Source organism: Aquila chrysaetos, chromosome 2 (genome assembly GCF_900496995.4).
Source record: "Aquila chrysaetos chrysaetos chromosome 2, bAquChr1.4, whole genome shotgun sequence".
In the NCBI taxonomy this organism is placed as follows: Eukaryota; Metazoa; Chordata; class Aves; order Accipitriformes; family Accipitridae; genus Aquila; species Aquila chrysaetos.
This window is the reverse complement of record NC_044005.1, coordinates 61,332,057-61,352,766: the sequence shown is the minus strand read 5'-3', so window position 1 is coordinate 61,352,766 and position 20,710 is coordinate 61,332,057. Positions and strand designations below refer to the sequence as shown.

General features: G+C 41.7%; 1 protein-coding gene across 2 annotated transcripts in view; it reads left to right on the top strand.

Moving 5' to 3' along the window:
- LOC115338694 (sine oculis binding protein homolog) overlaps window positions 1–20,710 on the top strand; it is a 119,234-nt gene that overhangs the window by 21,121 nt on the left and 77,403 nt on the right. For both annotated transcript variants that reach the window (XM_030007478.1, XM_030007477.2), the window contains exon 4: window positions 5,486–5,637. In XM_030007478.1, coding sequence (XP_029863338.1) covers window positions 5,486–5,637 — 152 coding nt within the window. The remainder of the gene's footprint in view (window positions 1–5,485; window positions 5,638–20,710) is intronic.

The following is a 20,710-nucleotide window of genomic DNA, read 5'->3' as shown; positions in this document are numbered from 1 at the left end:
GTGTTCTCATCGCAGCAGGTTCTTCTTGCTGAGCACCCTAGGGACAGGGATTTGATACATTTTCCTGAAAGAAGTGCAAGAGTCTGGTAAAGTGGTTTTTAAAGAATTTGGCCTTATGAAACAAAGATCTGTGAAAAAGTGAGAGGATTTTTATCTTGAATGGAAGGTATGAATTTCTGGTTTCAGATTATTCGAGTTTGTGTCTAGCAAAAGACAGCAATTAAATCATGAGGCTTTGGCTTATTTCACAGAGTCTTAATGTTTTGAGTTTAAGTTATTGCTTCCCACTGCTGTGGATTTTAATGATAGAAATACATGGACTGTTACTATTCTGTTAATGTTGCAGTCCTCTTTTAGGGTCACTAAGCTGTAATGAAACATCCCTCTTAGTTATTGTCGTGGTTTAACCCCAGCCAGCAACTAAGCACCACGCAGCTGCTCACTCACTCCCCCCACCCAGTGGGATGGAGGAGAGAATTAGAAAAAAAAAGTAAAACTTGTGGGTTGAGATAAGAACAGTTTAACAGAACAGAAAGGAAGAAACTAATAATGATAGTAACAACAATACTAAAATGACAATAATAATAATAATAATAATAATATAGGATTGGAATATACAAAAAAAGTGATGCACAATGCAATTGCTCACCACTCACTGACTGATGCCCAGTTCATCATGCCCTAGTTCCCGAGCAGCGATCCCTGCCTGCTCAACTCCCCCCAGTTTTTATACTGGGCATGACACCTTATGGTATGGAATACCCCTTTGGCCAGTTTGGGTCAGCTGCCCTGGCTGTGTCCCCTCCCAGCTTCTTGTGCCCCTCCAGCCTTCTTGCTGGCTGGGCATGAGAAGCTGAAAAATCCTTGACTTAGTATAAACATTACTTAGCAACAACTGAAAACATCAGTGTGTTATCAACATTCTTCTCATACTGAACCCAAAACACAGCACTATACCAGCTACTAGGAAGACAATTAACTCTATCCCAGCCGAAACCAGGACAGTTATTTTCACAATGTCTGCTCAGACCTCTGCTGCAACCAATGTCAAGAAGAAAAGCTCACAATCATGTTTGGACCTTATCATTGTCCCCAGCTGTCATCCACAGGCACAGGGCGTGGCTCTGTCCCTATCCCAGGTGCCAAGATCGGGTCCTTTTCTCTGCTGTTCTTGGCTTCACTTGAGGGTGAAAGAAAGGATTTGATTTTAGAGCAAGTCTTCCTCCCACTGGGCTGCACAAGTGTATTGGGTTTGCGTGGCAAGGTTTTGGTAGCGGGGGGCTACAGGGGTGGCTTCTGTGAGAAGCTGCTGGAAGCTTCCCCCATGTCTGACAGAGCCAATGCCGGCCGGCTCCAAGACAGACCCGCCGCTGGCCAAGGCCGAGCCCATCGGTGACAGTGGTAGTGCCTCTGGGAGAACAGATTTAAGAAGGGGAAAAAAAAGTTGCTGTGGCACAGAAACTGCAGCCAGAGAGAGGAGTGAGAACATGTGAGAGAAACAGCCCTGCAGACCCCCAGGTCGGTGCAGAAGGAGGGGAGGAGGTGCTCCAGGCGCCGGAGCAGAGATTCCCCTGCAGCCCGTGGGGAAGACCACGGTGAGGCAGGCTGTCCCCCTGCAGCCCAGGGAGGTCCACGGGGGAGCAGATCTCCACCTGCAGCCCGGGGAGGACCCCACGCCGGAGCAGGGGGATGCCCGAAGGAGGCTGTGACCCCGTGGGAAGCCCGCGCTGGAGCAGGCTCCTGGCAGGACCTGTGTCCCCATGGAGAGAGGAGCCCACGCTGGAGCAGGTTTTCTGGCAGGACTTGTGACCCCGCGGGGGACCCACGCTGGAGCAGTGTGCTCCTGAAGGACTGCAGCCCATGGAAGGGACCCACGCTGGAGCAGTTCATGAAGAACTGCAGCCCGTGGGAAGGACCCATGTTGGAGAAGTTCATGGAGGACTGTCTCCCATGGGAGGGACCCCACGCTGGAGCAGGGGAAGAGTGAGGAGTCCTCCCCTGAGAAGGAAGGAGCAGCAGAGACAATGTGTGATGAACTGACCCCAACCCCCATTCCCCATCCTACTGCACTGGTGGGGGGAAAGAGGTAGAGAAAACCAGGAGTGAAGCTGTGCCTGGGAAGAAGGGAGGGGTGGGGGGAAGGTGTTTTAAGATTTGGTTTTATTTCTCATTGCCCTACTCTGGTTTGGTTGGCAATAAATTAATTTTCCCCAAGTCAAGTCTGTTTTACCCATGATGGTAATTGGCGAGTGATCTCTCCCTGTCCTTATCTCAATCCATGAGCCTTTCATTATATTTTCTCTCCCCTGTCCAACTGAGGAGGGGAGTGACAGAGTGGCTGCGTGGTGCTTAGTTGCTGGCTGGGGTTAAACCACGACAACAGGGCTCTTGTTGACTGTCTGTAGGGAATTAGTCATGTGATACTGGATGTTTTCTTTTTTTACCTGCTTAACTGCATTACAAGAAGTTAGAGTTGCATCAAAAATTGACTTGGGCAAACCTATACCTGAGGGAGCAAAGATGACTTAAAAAGTGACATATTAATGTACTATCCCAGGAAGCTCATGCTCTGAACCCCCTTCTGAAGTACTGCTGTTTCCTGGCTGCTTTGCCTGGCCATACTCGGCTAATCCTTTTATAGCAGTGTTCCCAAGTCTATTAAATGGAAGGGGCATCTAGTTTTATTATTGCTGTTACTATTAAAAGGATTATATTGTATGTGACCACTCTGATGACTGGGGTGAGAAGGGAGTAGAAGAGAGAAATAATTGAAGTTCTTTGTATTTAGGCAGACTCTTTCCCTCTCTTTCTCCCTTTCTTCTTTCAAAATGATGAACATTTTGGTTAATATTGATGATGCCTCCTGGATATCAGCTGTCTCTTCCTAGGAGTGCAGACAGTGGCTGGAAGTAGTAGTTTGTAGACCATTTTCTGCTGTTCTACTGACTGTCAGATCCATGGACCACAAGTAAAGCAATGCTGCTTCAAAAGATTCCCTGTGAGGTGGTAGTGATGTTTTGCTGGTCATGGCATGAGAATACAACAATGTGACAGAGTAGGTGCCTCTCCTCTCCCTCTCCTCTCCTCTCCTCTCCTCTCCTCTCCTCTCCTCTCCTCGATCTATCTTAGAGGAAGTCTTTGGCAGAAGGAGGTTGATTGAGCCTTGCTGTCCTGCATAACCTCCCACAGAGAAGTGTGTAATGTGACTTTTCCATGTAAACAGCTGTTGCTGCTGCTGGGGCGCTGCGTAATTGAAAATGGACAATTGTGTGGTCTTTCTGATCACCCATGGGAGACAGTTTGTGGGTGTCAGTGAACACAAGCTGAATGATAGCTGAGGTGTTTCCCCTATGAAGTCACGCATGAAAGCGCCTGAGAATCCCAGTGGTGGAGCTCTGTGCTTCTCCTTAAAAACTGTGCCCCAGACAAGCCAACCTGCTTCAAAAAGAGCTACTCCAGCACCTACTTTGCCAGTGAACTCTCCTTCAGCTCTGTAATTTTCTTTTTTCATTTATGACAGTTACTCTTACCAGAAATGAAGGCTATTAGAAAGGTGTCACTGGTAGATCTTCTATTTTCCAGAGACAAAATACTTCTTATCAGTAGGAGAATATATGTTGCTGTTATCTGAAACAAGAGGTTGCCATCTGTTTCCTTTGGTTCACAGGATCTTCTGTTGTCCTGATATATTCAAAGGGGCAGGTTCAGTCTGTAAGGAATTGGTTTATTATGGTGCAAAAGTAGCTGAATCAGGGCACCTTTGTAAAAGCTTGGTTAGTACTTCAAATGGCTCAGGATAAAAATGGGGGGAAGAGCTCTTGGGCTGTGCTGGAGCAGTTAGCATCCTGGCCAAGACTGGTCCGGAGAGAAAGCCGTGACGACACGGTGCAACACCACCATAACGGCACCCTGTGCTCCTCTGTGCCTGGCTGAGATTACAACCAGCTCAAGGGCAGACTTCTTGACCCTATAGATGGCTGTGATAATTTTGGCCAAATTGTTCTGATTTCCCTTGATGTTCAGTATATGAAAGCATTTATAATATTGGCAAATCCCACTCTAAAGGGTAGGTGATAAAATACATTAAACACAAATCTGTGTTATAACTTAGCCTTAAATATAGGTTTAAAGGTAGACAGTCTGATTAAAACTAAAAGGTCATTATTTTACATTGTACAATTTTATTTGTAGCTATAAATCATAACACAATTTGTGGAAGGAAAAAAGTTATTAAACTGGCAATATTTATTCCGTTAAGGTGAATAAAATGCAGCACGTAGTTCTGAGTTATGATAGCCGGGGAAAGGAGCCAAATCACTCTGCTAAAAATTAGTTTGCCAATAATTTTACAGAACGATGACAGTGTGGCTTCAAAAACAAATCCTTTATAGGGAAATGGGATGGCTGCATGACAGACTCTCTGAGCTATGAATTCTCCACAGCTCATGGACCAGGAACTGCTTTAACAATTAGTCTTCAGGGATTTTTTTTTTTTCCAGAAGTTAAACAATGGCTGCTGTCTGTAACAGAAAGGTCGCGCGGTATCATAGACTGGACATAAGAACTGAAGAATTCTGAGTTTTAAGTCAGAAAGATTCCTGCTAACTTACTGTTTTGATCTGTTTAAGAGGCTTAACTATTCACTGCCCCTGTCTGTGAAGCTGGGGTGGGAATGATGACCACACAAGGATATCGCTAGCACTTTAGTAATAAGCCTTGAGCTTTTTTTTACATGGCAGAAGGCATACATGCCACATTCATAACACACGTTAGAGAAGAGCTCGAAAGAGGCTCGGGAACTCTGCCTGAATTAAAATTTGACCAATGAGCATAATGACTGGAAAGTAACCCAGCAGACTTTACCACAGTGCTGCATCTTCCTTCTTGCTCGAGTCTGTGTTTCTGTGACTGCTGTATTCACAGAAAAGCTCCCCGTTTTGTACGCTAGTCATTATTTTGAAACAACACAGGAAAGGGGTATTTCATGTTCCTTCTTGCTTAGAAGAGGGCTCTTGTTAGAGACCTGCCTTGGTGCAGTACCTTCTGGGTGTGTTTTATCACTAGCTTGCTGAGCAGAACATTTCAGGGGCTTACTACAACAGACTGTAAGTAACAAGAACAAAGCAGCAATACTCATTAAGCCTCTAGTCTTAGTTACTTGTTTAATAAAGAGTTGTGCGCTCTTAAACATGCTAAAAAGCTGTCGAGATTTCCAGAGCTTTTCAGCAATGCAGCATTTTTTAAGCTAATAATCTTTTCCAGCCATCTTAGAAGCTTTGCCAATCTGCTGAGCCTGGCTGGCACAGGTCACCAGCTGCCTGAGGACGAAGCTGGTGATCACAGGCATGCACAGTTCTGCTCTCAGACAGTGAGGAAGTTAGAAATAAGATGAGCCAGTGCTGGTTGTATCTAAGAGTAAGTGTGCAGATGTCTGAGGAAGGTGTTTGCATCTCATGTAAACATTGTTCTTATATTTTTGTTGTAGAAGATGATGTGTCAAATGTACAAATAATGTGTGCCTGGTGCCAGAAAGTTGGAATCAAGCGCTATTCCCTGAGTATGGGAAGTGAAGTGAAATGCTTCTGCAGCGAGAAGTGCTTTGCAGCTTGCCGAAGAGCATATTTCAAGAGAAACAAGGTAAGAGAAATAAGGAAAGTCGTAACCTACACAGACATAGCTTTAATCAGGCCCAGCCTGGGTCTCATGTAGCATCTAATAGAAGCTCTTTTCTTTTGTTTTCTCTGTTTCACCTAGTCCCTCCACTTTCCATCTGTATTGTCTGTTGGCCTGTCAGCCCTTTACTAACCTTGTTTCTTTCAGTTTCCTTCAGCTTGATGCTTGGGTTTTGTGAGAGTCAGGGAATTAAAATACTAATAAGCATTAACATAAGAGTCCCAATTTGGCCTTAGAGTCTCAGCATACTTGCTACATATATATAACTAAGAGGAGGTATCATGGAAATAGAGTAGAGGAGGGTTGTGTATGACAGTGTCACTGAGTCCCATGGCACTCAGATCATGGCCAGTGGGTAAATGCTTTTAGGGCCTAAGCCTAGATCCCATCACGACAGCAGACATCTTCCCACTGCTGCTAGTGAGCTCTAGTTTCAATCTTCTAAAGTGTTTACTAATAAATTATAATTGCTGCAAAATTCAGGCACTATACAGTTTTGGGGTTGGGGTAAGCAATGTTAGAACATCTAGAGTAGCGTGAAAACCCCTCCTACTCCATTTAAATTTAACTCTGTCTAAAATTAGAATGCAATCCTAATATTGAATGTCTACAAAAACTGCTATAATAACTGAAGTACAGTGCCTGAAAATGCCCTCTAGGTTACTTCAGCAGCTGCTTTTCTGCAGCAGAATGTGCAATATGTCATTTAAAGAAAAATAGCAAAGGAACACTCCAGCATTTTTAGTTGTTGAAAAAGTAGCTGTGTCCTTTTGGTGCTTAATAGTGTGAGTCTTTGGGTAGCCTTTATTGTCTTAGATATGTTTATTATTCATAAAACCCTTTACATTTTGGTTTTCTAAATGATGCCATTTTCCCTCATGCTACAGAACATTCAAAGCCTGTCAAGTTCAAACTGAATTCAGGTCTCTAAATCTGGTCTTTTACATCTGTGGTAATAACAAATAAGTACATATGGATCCTAGATTCAAGATGCAGTGTTATAGCAAATTACCCTCCTTTATAAATTTAGGTCGCATTATCCTGCCAAAAAAAAAAAAGAAAAAAAAAAAAGGAAAAAAATGCCTGAAGAATTAGGTTGCAAAAATCAGTAGAGTGGAATTTTAGTGGCAGTCTTGGAGAATCAAGCTCATAATGTCTACTGGAGCAGACAGGCAAGTTAAAGTCACGTGAGTCTTCTGTGAGGAGTGGTGTTTACATCCTTTTTATCTAGAAAAAGTGCAGAGGAGGGAAATACATGCTCCTTAGAAGTTCCTCATTTGAAAATAAGTTCCCATGGATGTACGTGTATGTGCACACATGCACATTTATGCACATGCAGTTCAATGTGCCTTACAATGTGTAAGACACTCTGGGGTGACAGGATCCAGATCACTCTCAGCTGATGCTGCTGTGGCTTTCAGTCACAAATTTACATGGGTAAGATAATTCATAGTAATGGAGGCATTGTCAGTGATCCTAGTTAGGTGGTCCTGTGTGTCTAGCAGTGATGAGTACCAGATAATTCGGGAAGCCTTTGGGATGCAGATGAAAGAACCAGTTCATGGTGGATTCTGTTTCATCTACAGTTTAGATCCTGGAATAGGAGGTTTAGATCCCTTACTAAATGAAAGTAAATACATGTTAACATAATGCATAGGTGTACTTCAACCTTCTACTAACCCATGAGTAGTAGGATTCAGTAACAGTTTATGGCCATGAATTCAATCAGGCAATATACGAAAAAGTTCCCTTTTACCTGACTTACAATGTATTACCCTTGTGCTTTGTTGGAGGCCTCCTTGTCCTTGTATTATGAGAAAGGATGAATTAGAGCATCTCATTCACCCTGGTTCCCTTTCCTACGCATCTGTTAACTTCTTCTGGAAGCTAAAAGATGCTGAATATTTCCATCCAGAAAGCTCTCTGTATTCATTGTTTTGCATATATCTAAATAACAATAGATGTTCATAATCTTCCTATACCATCAGAACCCAGTGAAGTGTCCTATTCTTCACTAAAGAGGTTGCAAATTAACAAAATGTCATATGGGAGGACTTGGCAAAACATGGTGAGATAACATATAATTGATAACACGTTGGCTGCTGCATTGGCTCCGCTTCAAAGCTAAGCCAGTGAGTCACATTTTCTTCCTCTTTGCACCTGTGGAATCTGGAATTGCACAGGACCTGACCCAGCAGGGGAAATCTGGAGCTGCCCCTTGCATGTGTCTTTATGGCACTAGATGATCAGAGGACAGAATATTTAGGAAATGCTGCTGTTAAATTAAGACAGGTACAGCAGAATTCAGCAGACCCTCATGCTTCTTGTTTTGCACTTCACCTGTTAGTAATAGAGCGGAGTCTTGAGGAACAAGATCAAAGGAACAAGGCTGCAAATAGTTTCAGATTTAACCGCTGACCTTTAATCTGTTATTACTAGTCCAACAGCGTACCTGTCTTCTCCATGAGTCTAATGCTTATTTATGTATTTGAGAAGTTATGCCACTCTACACTTTCTCATTTTTCAAACAGAAGAGTAAAATAGTCACGTTTCACCTGCCTTATGTATGTTTTAAACAGCCAATCTCTGCCACAATATAGTGTTGTATTACGTTAAATATGTACAGCTGCTGCATTTCTGGGAGCTGATAGGACTTTGTGGTCACTTCACGTAAGGCTTGAATTTCCTAATGGATTGTGCTAAGCACTCTTCCCTCCCTCCCCTAGATAAGAAGTGCTGTAATAAGCGCTTGCTTAAAATGATAGGACTGTTTAAACAGTAAAGAATAAGTCATCACTAATGTCTCAAAAAGGCACTAAGTAATGCTGCAAATTATCCATCCCTGAATGCCAGTTGCTGTGTTCAGAATTAGGACTTTTGTCGTCATCCTAATAACAAAATCTTCTCCCATACAGAGGGCAAATGCACGCTGAAGCGATGCACACCCCCAGATTCCCAGCTGGGAGAAGGCTTGGCACGAGACCGCCTTGAAGTGCCCTCGGAGAGCAACGAAAGGGCCCCCAAAAGCCCCAGGTTAGCTGGGCACTGACTGCTCCCAACCTCTTACTCCTTCCCAGCCCTCTTCCACAGTAGGTTTAGCAAGAGTAGCAACGCACTGGAATAAGCTGGTACCTTGCTGGGCTCAGGAGTGTTTGAACCCAAGCAGTTTAGTCGGAGGCGCGCATCGGTCCCTCCTGCCCTTTGTCCCAGCGGAGTTGTGCCCATTTGGGCTCCAGAAGCTATGCCCCTGCGCCCGCTGCATCCGTACGTAGCCAGGGTCGTCAGGGAGCTTCATGGCTGGGGTGGGGAGTTTGTAAGGAAAAAGACTTTTGCAACTTTAAGTTGCTCTTCTCATAAGAAATGCAAATTTTGCCCCAGGTATCCTGCAGTCATGACCGTTTAAAATTATCTATATTAGCAATCATGCCTTGCAAGAATAGAAATGTGTATGTTTTGAAATTATAATGGGTTTCCTCACAGACTGTAATTTTATCTAAATTAACAGAACTAAATGAAGAAAAAATTGAGGGTTTTACCCCATTAGGCAAAAAGCAAAGTATTTAGATTAGATCTGATTTAGAAAAAACCTAAAAATACCACCACCACCCCCAGACAAAAATAACCTGCTCCTGTTTGGTCTAGTATGCGTAGTCAAATGTGCATAATGAACTACTGTATAATGATAACCTGTTCTGTGTAATAATACCGATTAAAAGGAAACTTTGCAGGAAAAGGGGAGCATTTCATACTAATGTTTGTAATTGAAGATTTAAGATTTGGAGCTGTTCTGATGCTCCCTTCTTTAGAGATTTAATTTTATAGGCCAACTAATATAAAGTTAAGTACCAAAGAGGCACATAAGGGCAAAAAGCACTAGACCACCAAGTTTCAGAATATGAAATTTAAAGGGAACGATTGGATTCATAATTGGATCCAGTGAGTTTGAAGCCTGAAAAGATTAATTTTGAAATTAAGTTTATTGACTCAATGGGTCAGAAAACAAATTTATTATGACCAAATAGCCAAACCTAGAATGAAGACTGAATTCATAGGGGTTATAGGCTCTGTTCACAGATATATTAAAGGATAATTTACTTGATTTGACTACGACATCAGAGACGAAGTGACTGCAAGGTTGTCAGCCAGTATTTTATACTTGACCTTGTTCCTGTTTGGCACTGCCTCCCAATCAGGAAAAAAGATGATAGATGTTTTTGTTTACAGTGCAGTCAAATTTCATTTACACTAATAAACAAAAAGGCATAAATCAAAAAGTAAAAGTAAACTTCTGCTTAGCAGCATGCAGATGTAAACGATGATGGCTCTTTTCTCCCCATACGGGATAGTGACGGGCAGCACTGTGTGTGAGTCAGTAGCGCAGACAGGCAGTGGTGTGTTTTACTCTCTTTTATCTCATCTGCATAGCAAAAATGAATGTGAACAATCAAATGGGGCTATAAGAAGTCGTACGCATTTATTTAGTCCTGAGTTCTATTGCATTAGACAATTCCTTACATTTCCAAATTATATTTAAAGATGATAAAGTGCACACAACATCATAAAGCCTTAGTACTCCTGCCTGAGTAGTTTTTTGGTTAATTAATGTATATCACTATGTGATTAATATGGACATGTATATACAAACGCATACTAAAAACTGGGAGTAAACAGAAACTATCATTCCCCAAAATAATTACTGAGGGTTGTCAGAGAAAGTTCTCTTGATTTCAGGCTTAATTGTGCAGCCTAACAGTGCATAAGAAACATTTAACAATCTCCCTGTTAAGTCAATGAGTAATGGCAAAAAAAGTATGTTACTTTCTTCTCTTTCTTATGCATCTGCAAAATTTAATTTGTAAAATTATCATCATTCATGGAAATTTGGAAAATTGCTTAAAGCAACTTGATGCAAATAATGCCCCTGACAAAACAAACAAACAAAAAGCTTAGCTGTTACATCTTCCGTTAGAGTCCCTTTCCATAATAAGTTTTGAAACACGTGGGGCTCTGAATAGAAAACCTATTTCTCCTAGAGATTTAACTTGCATTAATTAGGTGTGCAGAAAGGTCAGTGTAGAGCAGGTGTCCTACCTGGCTTGCGTGAAATCATCCGTATTTGGTTCTGCGGAGCTGTTAGAGAAGTGGGATTTAATAAACGGTTCCCGAAGTTGCTTCTTCTGCTGTGGGTTTGCGTAGAATGTGCGCGTGCGTATTTATGTGTGCTTGAGTGTGTATGTGCACATCTGCACGTGTGCGTACGCGTATTTGCCACAGCAGCCAATTAATAAGGTTTCTTGCAAATGCTTGAAGGTAGAAGGGGAAAAGGCGACGAACATCTCCATAGCTATGATTGCTATGTTGAAATATAAATGAGTGCTGATGAGTGAATGCAGATGAGACGCTGAGTCTGCAGAGGAAATATTTCAAGTGTGGGGCACAGTTGCAAACTTCTTTGAGGAGCTATCTGGAGAAGGAGGGGGGAGGAAAATATCCTCCCTCAGAGGATGTTTTTGAAGTTTGTGGAGGATAGAAGGCCGCAGACAGTGACCAAAAGTCTGGAGCAGATACTGAGATATAAAATAAATCCTGAGTTGTGAAAGAGATGGGTGGCATCAGTCGGAAAGAAGAAGAGTTGGCATCGCTGTCTAGCTGTCATCAGCTGGCCTTTTTACTTACTGGATACTAAACCCAGAAATCTCATAAAACGCCTTCCCTAAACCAGGGCTAGGATTTTTCATGATTAGAAGAGGCAAATGAAATTCCAAATTAACCTACTGAGACCATCAGTCAGAATATCTCACTGCTCACCCACGGCAAAGCAAAACGTATTAACATTGCTAACGATGAAATGCATCAGCACCTGACTGATGCCACCAATGCCTTAATGAAGGGATCTGGCAAACCCAGCGTGCTTGTCAGTGTGCAAACTCAATGGACATTTTACTGTCCATCTGCTGCCATTTAATACTATAAATTTGAATCAAATTCCCATTGTCTGAATTACTAGCAGGTATCCAATCCAATTAAAAGGCGTGTTCACTTTTAATTTTAACCACCATGTCACATTACATCAGTCGTGTTGCATTCTGGCTACTTTGGTTATATCAAGATGAATATGCTAATTACAGCTTGAGAATCTGCTGCCTCTTGGACAGCAGGCGTTTGATTCAAACGAAGCGACCAGTTTACATGAGGTGTCCTTGCATCAGTTCTGGACAGCTTCAGCGATTGCATCTCTCCTTCTTGCCAGAAGTAGGTTTTGTTTACATACAGATGTTACAACAAAACACCACTAATTGCATTAGGACTTGACTAGAAATGCTTTTAAGATTTTTGCGCACTCGGTGTATGCAGTTTAGAGTGATGATCTGGATTTAAATAGATGTTATAACACCTTGATATTGGAGATGTGGAAGGAGTTGCTGCCTACCAGAGTGACTGAGGAAGAAAGATGGCCAGCAGCTATTTTTCTGGAGGTTACTAAGGTGCTTTACTGAAGTCTTAAATCACTTAGGAAGAATTTTTGGAGGGGAGAGGGAGACACTAGGGGAAAAACAGACATTTTGCTCCATTAAAAAGTTTGGCAAGATAGACTTCGTGTTCTGTGTTTTTATCACCAAGGGATTTTTGATTAAAGAGTTTAGATGCATAACAATGATGCATTCAGAAAATGAGTAGATATAATACACATGGGTGCTAACTTTACCTCTGAACCCCTTTGGCTCCAACCTATGTGAGCTAGGCAATCACTCAATAAAATATTGCTCTCCCCTATGTTCCAGGTTCAGGTTCAGGTTACATTAGATTAGCCCCTTTTGCCTTGGCCTCGTATGAAATTAGGAACCTTCCAGCTTTGTTTTCATGTGATGAACACAGAATGAGCATTGAGAACGGTCTTTATTCTGATGAAAAATTAGGGTAGATCTCCAAAGTGTGTCTAACTTACACAGATTATATTTGATGCCACTTTTCCCTTTCCTAATGAACACATCAATCATTAATACTAATACAAGCTGGGCAAATAATGAAACGCATATTAAATAATATGTTTGTTCAAAAATATCATGACATCTGAATAAATTATTGCCTTAATGCATCTGTTCACTTATCAGTCAGCTCATTAACTTAGGGAAATATTGAAAAAGGAGCTTGAGTATTTTTTTCACTCTATATATTTTTATTTAAAAAACAAAATTAAGCAAATATGGTTTTCAAGAATATGTTTGGATTAGGAACAATTTTGTGAACGACACTGTCCGTACACACTCGGACATATAGACATATAGAATATTACAGTTAGCCATGTAGTTGAAGGGGGTGAAATTCTGCCCAGGCAGGGGACCATGGTGGGCAGCAGTGGAAAAACCTGAGGGGCCCAACTGGAGGTGGAAAGTCATTTCTAGTCCTAAAGTTTCTTGGGAGCACACGTTGCTGTCGCACTTGGCTAGTGGCGAATTAGTTTGGGCAGGTGAGGTGGCAGTTCGGTGGAGTTGCGGCATTTCTTGTCAGCTGATGGTCTGTATTTAATTGCTCTTGTTCCCCCGAAGCAGTGACTTCCCTCTCCATCACGCATAGAAATCTTGGGACAAATTCAAGGATGAAACTGAGTCAGACCAAGGGAGTAAATCACATTGTATATCTTTTGGCCCCTTCTAGGTAGGAAAGTTTCATCCCTTTTAGGTTTGTTTGCAATCATTTGCTGGTTTATGGGAAGACTGAAGATACCCTTACACACATTAACCTTGAATCTGGCCTCGGGAGTCTAAATGAGGCTAGGAGAGGCCAAATGGATATAACTTATAAGCTGCCGGATGAACAGGAAAATCTACTACCGGGAATTGTTAGTTAAAGTCAGCTTCTTGCCGTATATCAAGCCATGCTTGATGCACAAGTGTTAAATTTGCTGGAAGAACGAGGTGGGTTTTATAGGGCAAAAGTCTGAAAATGTCAAATATCTTCCCTGTAGAAAATCGTTTCTGCAATAATAAAAGACTGTGTGCTGGCCAGCTAAGTTCAGTGACGGGCTGCGCTCTGTCAAAAACCCAAGCATTTACAACTCACGCATTTGAATTTAAATTGGGCTGAAAGTAAACATATGTTGCAAGTTGTCAGCCTGGATGCAATTTTGTATCTAAAGTAAATGTACTCATCTGTTTAATAATTTTTAGGAGCAGTCATAAAGTATCTGATGGTTTGGTGGCGGGTGGGAGGTGGTGCATGGCTTCGGATGGTTTGGGTTTATTTAATCTCCTGCCCCAGAAGCAGGAGGCCAGACTCTGCCTCGGTTGCACGGACGGGCTGGTGGAGATGCTGGGGCAGGAGCCAGCTCTTTCGACTGGCACGCACTGGGCGGACTGGGGGACATGTGGCTCCATTGGTCTCCGTTTACTTTAAAAGCAGAGCAGAGCGTCTCTCTGGCACTTAGCCAGGCTTTGTACGGGGAAGGATCTCCGGTGGGGTATGACGGCTCAGCGCAGCTTTACTGGGGAGCGTGTGAGACCATCACGGTCCCAGCTTTGCCCATCAGCACTGGCTGGATGCAGTGGTTTTCCCCGCGTCGCACAGATGGATGCAGCAGTGCAGGGTCCTGTACGCCTGCGGCCCTTCCTTCCCCTGAAATTCTGACTGCCAAATGAAAGGGGAAACCTGTTGAGTTAGAAATCAAACAACAACTCAGTCTCAATTACTCTTATTATTTTTAATTTAGCCCCTGGGCTTTCACATTCGCGGTGCACAGTGCTACTAAATCAGGTGGAAGAGAGCTCCTAGTACTAAATATAAGTCTTAAAAGCTTAATCTAAAGATTTAAATGGAACATTGACATTTAGATATTAATGAGGAGGTAGGTTTGAATAATTTCATGGTGTAGTAGTAATAATAGTCAACTTTGGCCATTGTCAAATGGTTCAGTCTCATGCCTCCATTTGCAGAAGCAATTTATCAATATCAATACCTTGATAAGGCAACTTCCCACTGAGTTTCATCTAATGCACAGGCATTAAAAGAACAGGTAGCCATACTCCTAACTTCAGTGTTGGAAGATGGTAACTTCATCCTAAAGAAAGGAAGAACCAGGAGCTCTGAAAGAGAAGGCTTTAAAATACCAAGGAAAAGGGTTAACCAAGAGGAAGTTTAAAAAAAGGGAAAAAAAGAAGCATTGAATCACTCTGGAGGCTATTTAAGAACACCATATTAGATGCACAGATGGTACGTATACCTCTGAGCAAGGAAAAAGTAGAAAGGGGAGAGTAAATCTGGCATAGTTAAGTGAAGAAGTACATAAGCTTAAAGGGACACTGTCAACTTAAAAATCACACTTTTATTGGAAAATTTGTTACCTACTACTGTTACAAACAACACCTATGATTACTGTAACTGAAAGATGAGACAAAAAAACTCCCTCTGCTTTTTGGTGTGGTTCCTTTGGGCCTGATCCAGATTCTATCGATGTCAGTGGGTGACGTCCCATCGCTTGTAGTGAGCGCCGGATCAGGCCCTGTGTATATTTGCCTGTACATGGTGTATGGGCAGTTCCATTATTTTGCATGCGGTCTGTTTTCTTATTGTTTCTGTGGTTTTTCACACAGCAAGAGAGAAAAAAACATTTTTTTCCAAATTGGAAGCATGCTTGTTAAACTATGGAAATGCCATCGAGGTCCCAGGCACACTTGTACCAGAAATACCAAATGTTTTGCTTTTTTAAGAGAAAACTCATCCTTCAAAAAAATTTGAAAACGCGATCAAGTCAGTTATAACCAAAGGTCCATGAGATAAAGTGCAGGAATAAAAGGACAAGGAAATTATCTGAAAGGCGTATGTACAAGGCACTGTATAAGGTGTAGGAAAAGTGTCTCTGTAGAAAACAAAAAAACACCTGTAAGTCCCCCGCACCCGTAGGCCACCCAGCTGTGACTCCAGCCCCTTCTGAAAAAGCGGAACAGCAGAAAAATTAAATTAAATTTTCTGCGTCCATCTTCACCGCAGAGGATGATGAGGAAATTCCTGTTCCAAGGACACTTTTCACAGGAAATCAGAGTGTGGCCTTATAACAGAAATTGAAGTCTCTTAAGAGGAAGTTACGGAGCAACTTCAGCAACTCGAGAGCAGTAAATCACCAGGAGCAGATGGTACTCAGCTGAGTGTTCCTAAGGAAATAAAAGTGTGAAGCAGCAGAGATATTGACAAGGATCTGCAATATATCATTAAAACCAGCAACTGTTCCTGAAAATTTGGAAGTCATTTGTATGGTGTTTAAAAGAAAAAAAAAAAAAAAAGAGATAAGAAGGTTGCTTTCTTCTTGAGCATAGGAAAAGAAGCTGAGAGTTCCGAAGTAATTTTTATTTGATTTGCTTAATGGCAGAATAAAGTAACTTTCAGTTAGGCATGACCTGGCAGGTTGTAACATTATCAAGAACAGCTGGGATATAATTTTTATACATAACAGCTTTTAGACAAAGATATTTAGGTGAACATAGTTTATTTGGACTCAGGATCAAGTTTGCTGGATAAGGTTGTTTATTTTTGATGTGTTATTTGATGTCTCTGGGTAGTTTGATGCCCTCCACAGAAACAATGAATGCATTTTGGCACAGCAGTGTACCTCGGTCCACGTTTTCATATGAAGTTGGACATTTAAATAAGAAGCTGACTGCATTCCAAAGGACCCAAGTTTACTGCCAACACAAAAATTGCTTTATAATGCTGAGGAATGTTTTTCTATGTGCTACAAAAGTTTTTAATTCAATTTGCTAGAGAAAAAATAATTGGTTTTAGAAAAAAGTTGAATTGTTTAACAAAAAGCAGATACTTTGATGCACAAACCCACTCAAGCAAATCCCCATTTTCTGCAGTTATACCATATGGGCAAGGAGTAACAGAGGAGTACAGAGGTTTTGCCAAGCAAACACAGCTAGTATGTACACACACGCATGGAAATCAGCCGAGGGAGGGAAATTAGAAGTTCTAATGGATTTGGAATTTAGTAAAGCACTTGAAATAGCATCTCATGAAATCTTACCCTCAGATTAATTCAAATTACTTTGGATATGAACGCTGTCAAGTGGCCTGAAAATGAGCTCAAGGAATAAAGTAAAGGGTGGTGACAAAGAGCAGCATATCAGGTTGTGGATAGAGAAGTGCCAGAGGGACTTCGTGAGGTTGGTCTTGTTTCATATTTCATTAATGATCTCCAGGAGAGAACAGAGAGCAAGTTCACAAACTCTGCAGATGATACTAAACTAGGAGGCGTTGCAGATACTAGGCAGGACAGAAAATAATTCTCTGGAGGAATTAGAAATAATGAAAAAAACCCAACTAAATTACTTGTACTTTGACAAAAGTGAGTTAATACATCCAGGGAAAAGAAAACCAACCTGAGAAAAATATTTTAGTGGAATGAGTGAAGCTGGACAGAGGCTGAAGCTGAGGATACGTGAGGGCAATAAGTTGGACTGTGCAGATGTAATGGTAGTTAAATGGCCATAGCTAGGGTCTGGAGCATGGGGGTGTTGAGGAGGATAGATGGGTGGTTGCTGAAACATGGATAGAGGAAGGAGTGGCAAGATTTGGAGGGAGTTTGGACACACAGCCTTAAGGGATGAGCAGAGTCAAAGATGATTTAGGGAATACAAAGGTGTTAAGCCTTTGGAGAAGGAAGAGAAGGCTGGAAAGAAGTTAATCTTTTGCAATTTCGATATATAATACTTCGATGTGTTAGCACTTGGAACTGTGGCCCGAAATGAGCTGCTTTGCTTGGGACGGACTAAGCTGGGACGAGCAAAAACTAGTAAATACCGAAGCTGGCACTGGCAGAAGGAACGCATACACCAACTTCTGTGTATCTTCTGTCTCTGACTTCTGCAGAAATGAAAGGATAGCATACTTGGATTCAGCAGGCACAATTACACTGCCCATTTTTAGACCGAACTATCACAAATAGTAGTTAAAGGCCTGAGCCACAAGCCACTGAAATAAACAGGAGTGCTCTGTCTGGAGTAGCAGTTGAACTGGGTCTGAAATTAAATAGTATAGTTGCATAGGTTTGATATAACTGATGATTATTAGCAAAATATATAGCTAAGCCAAGTAAAAGAGCAACGGAAACCAAGCCTCATTCATCAGAGATATTGCCTGCCAGTGTAAGCCCCAGATGCATCTTATAACTGTGTAGATTGTAGGATATTTTTCACTCCTTCCTTCAGGTATTGGCTATTGTCAGCTGCAATTTGCCAGATGAGATGAACAAATGGGCTGATCACTATGGCGAGACCCATCTTCCTAATCAGAGCGGTTGCACTGATGGCATAGCAAGCGTGAAGGGCTCCATGACATAATCCAAATCTAAATTGACGTGTCCCATTTGGTTGGCCAAATACGTAACTAGTGTAAGCAGGCATAGCTGTATTAAAATCAATGGGGCTACTTACATCAGCTGTAATTTTGGCCCACTGTAGGAATTGCAGTAGCTCCATTTAGTTCTTACTGGGTCTGGAGAAGCAATAGGTTTGCTATAGTGTCACTGGAAAGGTTTTTTTATTATTATCATTAAAATGAAAATATTTTGTCTCACTTTCAATCATCCTCAAATATCCCACAAAAATTTTCGACGTTCGTAATGCAGTTATCAGTGTCACCACACTAGTCTTTTGAAGTATTTTGAAAATGTCAATATTTTCTAGTAATTACTATTGATGAAAATATGGAAAGTGTAGAAGACTTTTTATAAAAGAATTATAGGTTGTGTTCACAATAAAAGGTTGTGTTCAATCTCACATAGTAAGGGCTATTTTTAAAGAAGTGTCATGTAAAACTCTAATTCATTATATCTGGACATTTCAGTATAAAATGTAATGTGTTGCACCTTCACTATGCCTAGCTTTTCCGAAGAACACAACTAGAGATATTAGAGCATGTTGCATAGTTTGTAAGATGTTTCCTAAAATTGGTTTCCTAAAGACAGCTAATCACAAATGTGGTTACTTTGAGCTTTTTGTTTCTTCAGCCTTGAACTAGGTTTGAGTAACTCAATATAAATTGCAGAACAGAATATGCAATAAGGTACTGACCATCAGTTTCAAAACGAAGGAGGTATTTTGGTCTTGTGGATGTCAGGGGCAATATTTCCACTGATGTCAGTAGGATGAGAACTGAATCCCAAGCTACAAGCCAATGGTGGCATTTCAACAGGAAAAATGAGGAATTAGATATTTGTCTGTGTACTTTGTGATCTACAACTATCAGGTTTTGCTGATAAAGCTGCATAAGGTATTTTAATTTATATTAAATAAAATAAAGGCCAGGTCTGCCACATTTAAGCTGGATAGCTCTTTATTCTCCAGTAGCCCAGGGCAGGGAGGTAATGCACATTTCTCCTCCTTCACCATTCTGCCTTGTCCTTTCCCTTGCTTTATTAAGTGGAACCTTTCTAGCCTTCGCAATACAGCTACCAAACTTTCAACCTCTCTCTGGCTATGTCTTCCTACATTTCCTAACACGCTTCTGCCTTTTCACTGGCAAGGTTAGGATAAGGTATGGCATTTACTGTTCCGTGTTGTGTTCTGTATTTGCGGCATGTCTTGTGTTGTCTTATGGATGTTTTCTTAGGTTGGTTTTTTTGGTGAAAGGTACCAAGGAGATTCTCAGTTGTTTTTTGTCTGTGCCCTTAATGGGGTTTAACTTACCACCCCATTAAACAGTCATTTCTTATGTGCAATTGTGATTACTGGAATGTAGGTTGCTATTATTAATCATCTTTCTATTCGTACTGTTACATTAATCATGTGAGGAGATGCGGGTATAAGTTTGGATCCAGCAGGATGACAACTTCTTGTTTGTGGTGATCCGAAATTCAACCCATGAAGCAAAGAATGACTTTTACAAGTCATTTTCATGTTTGCCGATTTTGAAGGCAGGCCTGTGCCATTTTGCAGTACTCCATGCTAATTGTGACCTGTGCGGATTTAGGGATTTCATGAATAATACAAGAGATGCAGGAGCAGTTGGAAAAAAACAGTTTCGCACGTTGTTTGTGTCAGGGCTCAGTAATGGATTTACCCTCGAACGCAGCCACCGCTAAGAAGACATTCTGGTTTCCAGGGCCTCACACTGCGCACGCAGGAGTCATTTCAGTTTTGCACGCGCGGCTCTCTAGCTGCTCTCCCTTTGTTTCCAAATAGCGCGTGCTCTGCTGTGTACATGTGCCTTCACATATTCTTACAGGAAATCTACTTTCACGCCCAAGAGGAAGAAAGTCTAGCACGTTTTCTGCAAATAAGCGTGTTCCTTCGGGAAGCGTGCTTGCAGAGGAGGAAAGAGGACAGTACAGCTGTAAACATTCTGCTCGGAGATAATCAGCGCCCCAGCAGGAGCACCTTCCCCGCACAGCTGTACAATTCCCTTTGCTCTCTAGAAGGCACTGCACCCTACGTGCAGTTTCCAAGCTACATTTAACACAATTGCCCATCAGCACTTAGGAAGCAGTTACCACAGAAACCCAGCAGAGACCAATTAGTCACATGATTAAATTAATTAAAATAACCCAGGGTATCTGCCATCTTGCTTCTTTCTGCTACGCATAGCACATGACCCAGGCGGAGCTGTAATTGGGTAGCATTATTGTGCCTTTTAATCCTAGAATCATCTTCATACTGTACTGGAGGTGGTCTTTGATTTTTCCTTTTCCACTGGTCTGTGTAAATCCCTTCCCAGAGATCCACGTTATTCCCTTGCCGCAGAGATGCATTATTCCTTTTCTGGGGATCTGTGTTATTGCACAAAAACATTCTCCAGCCCCCTCAATAAGCCAAGTAGTATCAAATTTACAAAACATCAGATTTAACAACAGCGAGATTTGTTATGTTTGGGATAAGAGGATTTGGAAACATTTTCAATTGCACAGCTAAGACTTCTGGAGGTCTTTAATGACAGCTCTAACAATACTTGCCAGAGAGAGCTCTGTAATATGTATTAGCACTTGACCTGAGAATTGTAAAGCACTAAGAAGAGACTGTATGTTGTGTCTTCATTTCCCAAGTAATAC